The 11,410-nt window shown below is 31.3% G+C and overlaps 1 protein-coding gene across 2 annotated transcripts; it reads right to left on the bottom strand.

The window, feature by feature from the left end:
• Window positions 1-7,299: 7,299 nt before the first annotated feature.
• On the bottom strand, window positions 7,300-11,410 carry LOC107934633 (dihydroceramide fatty acyl 2-hydroxylase FAH1). 2 transcript variants are annotated; one of them, XM_016867108.2, is made up of 7 exons: window positions 11,178-11,410; window positions 11,014-11,074; window positions 10,796-10,888; window positions 10,233-10,429; window positions 10,022-10,127; window positions 8,384-8,530; window positions 7,300-7,681 (listed from the first exon to the last, which is right to left on the bottom strand). In XM_016867108.2, exons 2-7 carry the CDS (start codon window positions 11,062-11,064, stop codon window positions 7,562-7,564), a joined length of 714 nt encoding a protein of 237 aa, XP_016722597.1. In that variant the 5' UTR covers window positions 11,065-11,074; window positions 11,178-11,410; the 3' UTR covers window positions 7,300-7,561. The 2 variants fall into 2 exon arrangements, with proteins under 2 accessions (XP_016722597.1, XP_016722598.1); XM_016867109.2 differs by having other exon boundaries at window positions 11,174-11,349.

Below are 11,410 nucleotides of genomic sequence, written 5' to 3'. Positions count from 1 at the left end.
TTAGGAATTAAGAAGGCTATCTGTGATCTAGGGGCCTCCATAAATGTCATGCCTTTTTCTATTTATGAATCACTTAACGCGGGTGTTTTAACAAAGACATGTGTTATCATTCAGTTGGTAGATAGGTCCATTGTGCATCCCGAAAGAGTCTTCAAGGACGTATTAGTCAAAGTAAATTGGCTTATCTTCCCTACAGATTTTTATGTGATAAAAATTGAGGAGGATAAAGCTCCTAGGTCTTCAGACATCTTGTTGGGCGACCTTTCCTTAGTACTGCAAATACTAAGATTGACGTACGAAGCGGAACCTTCACGACGGAGTTTGACGGGGAGATCATGAAGTTTAACTTTTATGACACTATTTGTCACCCAAGTGAAGTCTTGGATGTAAACCGTGTTGACATAATTGACTCAACAGTAGAAAAAACTTTTGAGCCATATTATGGAGATAAATCTAAAATGATGTTTGATGACTTTGAATCTGTTAATAAATTATTGGCTCCTATGCATACTAAACTTCTACCTTCTGTTGTGCAGGCACCAGATATGAAACTAAAACCACTTCCCGAGCATATCAAATTTACATTTTTGGAAAATGATGAGACTATTGCCGACTTAAAAGGGATCAACCCCTTGGAAGAAAATATGAAACCAAGGAAAGAGGTGCAAGGATGATTTAACCCAAATATTGTAGATGTGATAAAAAAGGAGAATTTCCAAACCCATACGAACGAAAGAATTCAGCTGGAACAGCCTCAATACTAGTTGAGGTGTTAAGCTAGCGACGTTAAACAAGTGCTTATTGAGAGGCAACCCAATTTTTATTTTTCTTTATTTTTATTTTATTTTATTTATTTTATTATTTATTCATTACTTTACTTTATTATATTATTTATTACTTTATTTTGTTTGGGTGATAATTAATTTCTTTTCTTTTATCTAGGTACACCGGCGCGAAAATAAGGAGGAAAAGAAGAAAAACTAAAAAAATTGGCATGAAATAGCCTTTATCCTATCCCTATTCCAACCAAGAATAGCGCATCCCTACTCCTGACTACCCACAACCTGCAACCTAACATCAACCCTTCAGCCAAACACTTCACCTATACACCTCCAAACCCTAAAAACTTATCCCATTTTTCACCCAAACTCCCACCAGCCGCCTCACCTTCCTTCTAACCCATCCACTGCTAATTTCTCCAACACCATGGTAAGAACCCGAAGTCGAACCTCCATCGAACCATCTTTCACCGTGAACAGCTGCTGGCGTCAATTCCTGGTGCACTAACACATTAACTTAGCCGATGAATGTCTTCCCCTCCCTCTTCTCCTCTACGCGATGCCAAACCTTCTCCTCCTTGCATCTTTGCATAAACGATAGTGACGACATGGGGAGTGTTTTAAACTCTTTCTTTTCATCATATTTATTAATATTATTTTTCACATCAAAGACAATGTGTTTTAAGTAGGGCGAGGCATTCCTCATTTTTTTGTCATTTTATCTGCTGCTTTTACTGTTGTGTTACTGTTGCTACTACCTTATGATCGTTTCTGCCCATATTTATTTTTTAAGAATATTCTGCCTCTTTTCATGCCCAAGAATTTGACCATGACTTGGCCACTGTTTGACCTCCATGCATGATTCTTATCTACTAAGTTAATTATGATTTTGCTTGATAAATTTCATCTTCACTGTTTTATTTCTTTTAGTTAAAATAATTATGATTAATAGAGTTAACACTATTTTGCTTTTAGTAAGTTTAATTAAGTTTAAATGAAAAAAAGACACTTAATACAATTGTATGTTTAAAATATGGTCATGACTATTAAGGTGGTCACTGAAACTTATTTTTTGACACTTGATTGTTGCTTCTAAGTCCTCCAAAATTAAAATTTCGTTTAAAAATAATAATGTTTCCGTGGTTATGAGTACAGCTTAAGACGTGACTAGCTGAGTAACCGGGGTAGGGTGCTTGGGTTGTCATCCTATTTCGCATCAAAAGGTTGTGTGACATGTTAGGTAAAACTTCGCTAATCAGAATTAATTTTTAAGAATATGTTGGGCTAAGTAACCGGGGTGAGGTGCTTGGCTGTCATCTCTCTTCGCGTCAAAAGGTTTGATATGTTCTTAAGAAAAATAAAATTAGGAGTATGTTGGGTTGAGTAATCGAGGTGGGGTGCTTGGCTGTCATATCTCTTCGCGTCAAAAGGTTCAATATATTCTTAAGTTAAAATAAATAAATAAAATTAAATTAAAAAAAACATATTAATAAAGTGTGGGGACTAAAGGTAGAAACAAATAGGGTATCTTGATAGGTTTGGTAAATTACCTAATTTTCATGAAATAATCCAAGTCGATCTTAATTTTTGTGTAAGTTAATTGGAATACTTTTTGAATTTTACTTAAAGCAAGATAAGGGTTCTCTTTATTTTTCATATGCATTTTGACTAAATTTTATAAAACTTTGGAGTAGTATTTCTTTCATGGCAGGATTTAATTTTCACAGTGGATAGGAGCCATACTTGAGGGCAAGCATGAGCTAAGTAGGGGGAATTTGATAAAACTCTAGAACGTCATATTTTTATGTTCTAATTACATGTTTATTTTGAGTATGATCCTACTAATTTGAGTTATTTTATGGTCTTTTATCTTTTAGGGTCTAAATTGAAGGCAAAAGTAAATTTGTGGGCAAAAAGCGTGAATTTGGAGATAAAGTGAGCCAACATGCAACATAGGGAAAAAGGTGGTGCCAAAAATGCAAGTATGGAAGACATAAGGGCAAAAGTGCAAAAGAAGAGATTTTATAGCACAAGACTCTATTTAATGCTTTATTATAATTATTAAGGATAATCATTTAGATTTAAATTTAGGATTTATTTTTATTTATCTTTAATTATCTTTATTTATTTGTATTTATCTTTTAAATTTTAATTAGGAATAGGCTAGGTTTCTTAGTATTATAAATAGGGGATGAAGTGACACAAATTTGGTCCATCTTTTACTGTAAACACTCTCTCCCCCATAAATCTAGTCTTTTTGTTCTTTCCATATTTTCTTTCAATAAAAATTCTCTTTCCATTATTTTTATTTGATTTTCCTCAAAAATCATGAGCCACTAAATCTAATATAGCCGAAGGTTGTCAAAATTCCCCAAAAAGGTTCATGAGGCTTAGAATCCGTGCCTAGCCTTCTCAACAGGGTATTCATCGCTTCTCAACATTCTGGGGCTGACACTTCCGTCCATGTCCCTTAATAGGTGATCTTTTCAACTTGGGCAAGGAACGGCCGCTTTGTACATTTTGGGAAGATTGTGCAGTCGGTTCATTAGCTTTCTACGTCAAAGGTTGACGAGTCCAAGAGACAAAATGGCGTGGTATTCGCCATTGGGAAGTGATGATCTAGCAGAAGATAGTTCCACAAAAGCGATTATTAGCTAGAGTCAGGTTCTCCCAAATCTTAAGTCTAAATTCTTGGAGCTGGTGGTCGTAGGCGTCCTCTTCCACTATAACTGGCTTATTCTACTTGAGAAAAATCACTTAAAAGCCAAGGATTGGACCCAAGGCGGATCGAGACAACAGGAGGCTGGAATCTCGCCACATAAAAAACTCTCTCTTTTCCCAAATTCTATTTACTTTTATATTCTCCATTTTAATTTTCGCAATTTATTTAATTTCGCAATTTCAATTCAACTTTCAATTTTATTTTTATTTTATTTTTCTAGATCAAAACTTTTAATTTTGTTCTTTTTATTTTTGTCAGGAACGCAGGTTTTCTTGGGCACGATTCTGCCCAGGATTTCGAGAAACAAGCATTCGTGCAGTCCGGTCCCTGAGGATTCGACCCTACTTCCCCTTTCTATTATTTTTCATTATTTTGTAGGAAATATGATATTGTTGGTGCTCTTAACGACTATATCACACATTTCTCAATTGATTCAAAAACCATTACTAATCATTTATATGGTCTCTAATACGAGCCCTCAAGGCCTAAAATAATTATTAAAATTAGTTGGGGGCTATACCGGGTACTCAAGAAATTTTCTGAAAAACATATAAATTTTTCAAAGAAACAGGAGACACACGCCCGTGTGGCCAGGCCGTTTGAGACACATGGCCAAATAACATGCTAGTGTCCCAGGCCGTGTGGCCGTTTGAAATGAGGCACACGGTTGTGTCCCAGCCCGTGTCCTTACCCGTGTAACTCTCTGACTTGAGTCACACGGCCAGCAACACGCCCGTGTGCTAGGCCTTGTGGATAATTTAATTTTTTTGAAAATTAGGTGCAGGAGACATATGGCCAAACCACACACCCGTGCGCATGGTCGTGTATCACACATGATTGAGACACACGCCCATGTCTCTGCCCATGTAGACAAAAAATAGGCCATTTTAGGCCACTTTTCTCACCCTAGTTGGTCTTTCACCTACAACATCACCCAAGCACATTCACAAGCAAACTCATAACTCTCAACTCAATACTAATACCAAATTTTATGCATGATATGTCATGACATTTATTCAACATTCAACTTACTCATTTTATCACATATTTGCTTAAATATTCTAAACCTAATGTACCATTTCAATAATTTTAAGTACACACACCTACCAAGCAATTACCAAGATAATCAATTTATTTAAACCAACATTCCTTTTAATATAACATCAAACTTTAAACATGTATTTACAACTATTAAGACTTACTAAAAGAATCATGTCATCTAAGCTCAATACAAAAAAGCGACTACATTTAATTTGCATTCTAAGTACATGCCAAAATACAAAAAGAATACGTCACCAACATTGAGTATGGGATTCCTCTAGGACGCCGAGTCCAATCTACTATTTATCTAACCTACAACATATAAATCAACTTATCATTTATTAGCTGAAGTTCTAACATAGTCAAGTACGATTTCAATTTTCTCAAAAATTCAAGTACTTTATTGTAGATCAGTTAACAATGTGGCACCTAGTGCCTAGAGGTAAACCACAGAAAAGGTTGTGCCCATCGCTAGTCGGATTAACCGACACCAATAAATGTGAGCCCAGCTCTAGTTGGATAGACCAACAATATTTGTATCCAGTGCTGATCGAATTAACTGACGATAATTATTATGAGCCCAGCTCTAGTAGGATAAACCAACGGTGTTTGCGCCCAGTGCTAGTCGAATTAACCGACGGTTGTGTGCCCAGCACTAGTCAGACAAGCTGAAAAAGATTGAGCCCAGCGCTAGTCGAACATTTTGACAATTATACAATTGTTTACTTCCACAAATTCCTCATTTATTTTTTCCTTACCTTAATTCAATAATATGTATACATTTTGTATCAAAAACAAATTTACCAATACTCAATTTAAATAGTAATTAGAAGTAAAAATTAAGTTCGAGTCAATGAACTTACCAAAATACGATGGATATCTACTCAGTGGTCTTTTCCTTTCCTAGGTTGATACTCGCTCTATTCTTCTCATGATCTATTTTTAACAATTTAACGCAATTAATACCATTCTTGTTTCTACTAATATTAATCAAATTTATATTATAACATTCTACTCGTTTCTAGTTATTGTTAAACAATTTCATATCACAACATACTTTATATACATAATGGACTTAGCAAATAAGTCCTAAATTTTCCGGCATAAGAATAGTCTACTAAAATAATCCCTATATCTCACAAAATTTACAATTCAAACTTTATTTTGACTTAACAACATTTTAGTCCCTAAGAATTATTATCAATAAAATCACCACTTAATATAACCAATTTAGTCTACAAAATTTATACTCAAATCATCATATCAAAAACATTTAATATTCAACAAAATAACATCAAACCCCATGGCAACTCTCAAAAGTTCCATTCATTCTCTAAATTTTAACATGAGTAAACTAATTCATCGCATTATTTCTTCAAAAACATGAATTTCATGTAAAAATAATCAAATTTTACTCATGCAATTTCTCCATGGCCGAATGGCTCCCCCCCCCCTTTTTTTCTTCTTCTATATTTCGGCATCTAAGGAAGAAAATGATTTTTCTCTCCGCCCATATCTCCTTTTCACCAACTATATCTCTTATTTCTTATTATTATTATTCTATTTTTCTTAACTTTATTTCTTTCCTTATATATTATATTCATAATATACTAATAAAGTAGATTGAAACCATCCACTAATTTATATGTATATTCAATGTGGTTTATTTATTTAGTAATTCCCTTTAACTAGTTCTATATATAAAAAAAATTAGTAGAAGTTCCTATTTTTGTTTCTTATTTAATTTAATCTCTTTTTACACAAATTTCTAATTGACATTTAATTCACTCTTATAGTAAGTCCTAAAATATATTAACGATATTTTTTAGCGTAGTTCACTGAAGCGGAATCCTCGAAATATATTTTTCAACACCTCTCACTTTCAGGTCGTTACAGTCAAGTCTCATTATTAATATTTTAATTTATTTTACCCCTTTTCCAATTAGGTCCTAACTCAATTAAAACACACTGTTTTTAAATTAAACCTAGTAATCAAGTTTTGTTTTAGATTAATTAATATAATAATACATGATTATATCATTTTAATACTTTAATTGATTACTTATGACCCTAATTTCGGTACCCGTTTCAAACCCTCAGTTTATTTACAACACACAAAGATAACATTATAAATCGAGGCGTGACCACTTTTGATTTTCACAAATCTGATTTTTCTAACCAGATTTTTAGGATGTGACACATACAAACAATGGTGGAGCCACATATATGATTTTGAGTATTAACGATTAAATGTTCAAATTAGGTCCAATCTTTTAGGGGTTACTCACATAAATGTTAAATTTTTCAAAATGTCGTATAAGGGCTTAACTTTTACTATAGTGTTCAAATGAAAGATAAACCTTTTTAAAAGTGTTTAAATAAGGGCCAAATATTTTTGAAAATGCTCAAATAAGGGCTTCTTAAACGTCATATATCAAGTTATAAATTATATTATTATTATTATTATTTCTTTTCAAGAAATATCTAATTTAATTTTTATGTGTTTTGTACTAACATATCAATATTCACTTGATTTTTTATTATAAATTAGACTGAAATGCATGAAAAATCTATTATTTGAACTGAAAATTTTTCATGTTTTCTTGAATATCATGAAATTAATTGTATTTAAAATTAATTATGATATATAAGGTGAAAAACTCATTCGATAAATTCAATATTGTTTGATAAATTAAAAAATTAATTAATATAATTCTTAAAATTAAATAAAAATATGATTAAATTATTTAAAAAATATTTTTTAAAAGTTTATAAAATTTATTACCTTCGTAAAGTTTTATAAACCATTACAACTACGCTGTTCATTTCATCTATTTATAGGGAAAACCCAGTACAACAGGAGACATGAAGTGAGATGCTAAGCTAAGCTCATCCCTCACAATCCCAACCACCATTATTGAGCAACATAAAAGTAAAGGGGACAAAATCATTATTTAAACATTGACAAGGCCATCACAGGGTGCAATCATGTAATGCTTGTGAGCTTTATCATCATCATCTATCCACTTTTCTTGTCTGCTTTGGTCTTTGGAAGGGTTCCAAAAACTCTGTCCCACAATGTTGTAGTTATGCCAAAGCCCTTGTTTTGAATCCTAAAGTGATGGTTCAAGTGATATTTCTGCAATCAAACCAAGCATCTATTTGTTTAGCCTCTTATAAAATCTGTTTCTGGGTATCTGATTTTAATTTCTATGTGAAAATAAAACATCAACTAATGAATATTTGACGCATGCGCTTTAGTGAAAAAATATTTAGGTACGTACTTGAGATCAAAAGAAAATTTTGCGTATCAAATTAAACATTTAAATTAAACTTAAATGTTTAATTGGGATAAAGAAAAAAATTAAGTATCAATTTAAATATTAAAGTCAAACTCAAATACCAAAATTGAATATTAAAACTAAATTTGAGTACCAAATAATATATTAATACATTTTTGATCCTTTCACTATACTCAAATTTGGGATTTAATCCCTATTCCCTTTACTTTTATTTAGTTAGTTCAAATGGTTAAAATTATTATATATTCTAACTACAATGCTAATGTAGATTTCTTAAAAACGCGTTTTCCAGCACAAAAAATAATTTGAAAGGAGAATTTTTAAGAAAAAAAAATACATTAACATTTTAGTCAAAATAATCAACAATACTAACTATTTGAATTAAATAATATCATTATAAACATAGAAAACTAAATTATGTCAAATAAAAAATTAAACCTCAAATTTAAGTGAAAAAAAAACATAACAAAAATTTAATTGAATTTTTATAGATAATGATTGAGGAAGGATAAATTAGCAATTCAAAAGGAGTCTCATACCTTAAGTTTTTTGATAGATTGTTTGGTAGGCTGGCCATGGTGCACATAGTAATGTATCATATCATATATCACATATCCAATCAGTCCACCTCCAAATAATGCAGGTCTTGTGGAGACAGTGAATAAAATCCCATACAAGTTCCAAAACTGGGACAAACATATTAAGTCTCATCAAAATTTGAAATTTCATCCATATATTTTAAAGTTTTGAAAATGAAGTATTCTTACTTTTATGATTTAATAATCACAATCCTACAATTAGCATTATTTGTATTTACTATCAATTTACCAATTTGACACATTAATTAAGTTGTCTTAATAGAACATGACAAGAGCATAGCTAGGGGAGCTGGCAAACTCCCGGCCCCCTAAAATGAAAAATTTTCTATTTAATCTTTTAAAAATTCTAAAATTATATATTATTAAAATGATAAAATTATAATTTAATTTCAATTTTCTAGAAAAACTTTCTAACTTCACCCTTGAAACGTAAAAAATAAATATAGTGGCAAATTTTAACGAAAACTGTCAGTGATGATAATTCAACTAATATTTAAACCTAAAAGTCTCAATCATTACAACTTAAATTATCTTTTGAAACTTTAAATTTCTTTTTTCTCTTGGACCCTTAAAAAGTTGGCCACTATTTTGGGCCACGGATTCCCTTTTATTAGCTGGAAATATAAATTTCACCGTCAAATTTTTTACTATATAATTTTTATAACTACTTGACACGTGAAGAAATAACTAATATTTTATCAAACTTTACTTATCCCGATGTTTTCAACGTCAAAATTAACATGGGACCAACTTGTTTTTGAATTTCATTATTTTTAAATTATATTTGTTGGTAAAATATATTTATAAAAAAAATTTAATTTTTAGTTGAAATTATTAAGTTAAAAGTTTGAATTTCATCGCAATTTTATTTTATTGAAAAATATAAAAAGATAAAAATATATTCATATTAATATTTATTATTTTACATATATAAAAAGAAATATTTTGTAATGTTTTTGAAACTATACCGTGATCGAATTGGTTAGACAATTGATTTTTAATCCAATCAGTTCAAAAGATTTTAGATAAATAAATTATTAAAAAATTAAATAAAAGTAAAAAAATATACTAAAAACTAGTTCAACTGATTTTTTTAACTCGACTCAACCAATTCAAGAATCAACCGAATTTATACCTCTTATTAAATCGGTACCCCCACTTGTCCAATTTAGTGTAGACAATATTAACATTTTAATAAATTATCAACAGAGATAGTGTCTAGTTGACTCGTGACACCAACTCAATTAAAAGTTTTTTTTAAAATTTTAAATTACTAATTATAGAGGTGAGAGCCCTAAACACCATGCAATGTATGTAGGGATGATTCGGTTGGATTTTTAGAATTTCTGAATTCACTCGGTTCCATTTTCGATTTTTTTATATTAATTTTTGGTTTTAAATTTTGAGACTTATTTTGACAAAATTAACTTTATATTATTGCTTTTAAATATTATTAGACAAAATTTCAAAGATTTTTTCATAAATATTTCTAAAAATTAATAATTTTTCTTAATCAACCCATATATGAAAAGGAAACAAAAATTAAAGTAATGCATATATATATATATATATACATACCATTATAGCTAGTATAGCAGCTTCTGCAGGTGGAATCACAAGCCTTAGCCCATCCATAGGGTGCTTATGGTGGCAGCCATGGATTAGATAGTGAAAAGTGTTTGCCCTTCACCAATGTTGTCAATGAATTACTACACCCTCTCATAAAATATGTATGCATGTGTATGTGCTTTATAAGTCCGTCCAAGAGGAAAAAAAAAAAGACACTAACCAGTAACTCTTTGTTTCAATGTGGAAAAGGAATCGGTGGAAACAGTATTCCAAGAATGTCCAAATGAAACTTCCAACAACAGACATTAAAACAACTAGGGGAAGTGTATGACCCATTGTGTAAGAGATTGAGATGAACCACATTGCAACCGGCACCCATATCAATGGTACTACCCACCACACTGTCCGAGTCAGGATCTGTTTCAACCACAATTCACAAACTATGACTAAACTCGGAAATAACCAAAATAAACCCAGCTAAATTTGGGTAATGCAATCATCAAGTATTTTAAGAGTGAAAGTATTATGGAGGCTCTTGTCAAATTACATTTTGCATTTTTTATTGAAAAATATAAAATAAATTAATTTTTATACATTAAATTAAAGAATGAATTAATTTTTTTTAAACTGGTGTATCTGAAAAAATAATCAAATGGCTTGCATGTCTAAAAAAGAACTAGTTTACTCTTAACTTGCTTAGAGAGAGGAAAAAAGAAGAAGCAACTTTACTCCTATTACAAGATAATCTACTGTATTTCAAAGGGGAAAGATTGGTAAAAACACCTCCATCAAATCACTCTTGAAAAAGCGAGGACTTTCATCTGTCACAATAGGTGTATGAACCCATTCCTGGTAAGCTTCTCCAAGGTGACCAACCTGCCATTACCAGTTTATAATCAACATGTGAAGATGCTATTAGCTTATGTTTCCTTTGTCATCATGTTTGTACCAAAATATGAGAAAAGCAAAACCGAAAGTTGTAAAAAGAAAAAAAAAAAAACCTGGAAGATAAGGGGTTTGTTCAGATCAACAGTGAACTCCTTTCCAGCCATATCTTTGAAACTGTCAACAAACACATTAAATCCCATGATTCAGTAAAAAAAGAAAAAAGAAAGTTACCCAGAACTTGAAATAGATGAAAGAGACATGAAAAAGCAGTACCAACCCTAGAGACTTATGGGTTGGATCAAGAGCCAAACCCAGGAAACTTTTTCTGGGAAAACAGGGTACTGAAAGGAACTGTTAACTGAAGTGAAGAGAAAGGAGGGAGAGATGAAAGGGCAATATTTATAAGAGGGAATCTCTGCCATACTGATAACTCTTATGTAAGGTATTGTTAAGTAGTAGGTAAGTAAAGTTCCAATGAGCTTCTAATGCTCCTGCAATTAAAATTTCTTT

Source organism: Gossypium hirsutum, chromosome A06 (genome assembly GCF_007990345.1).
Source record: "Gossypium hirsutum isolate 1008001.06 chromosome A06, Gossypium_hirsutum_v2.1, whole genome shotgun sequence".
In the NCBI taxonomy this organism is placed as follows: Eukaryota; Viridiplantae; Streptophyta; class Magnoliopsida; order Malvales; family Malvaceae; genus Gossypium; species Gossypium hirsutum.
This window is presented reverse-complemented; position numbering and strand designations above follow the sequence as displayed.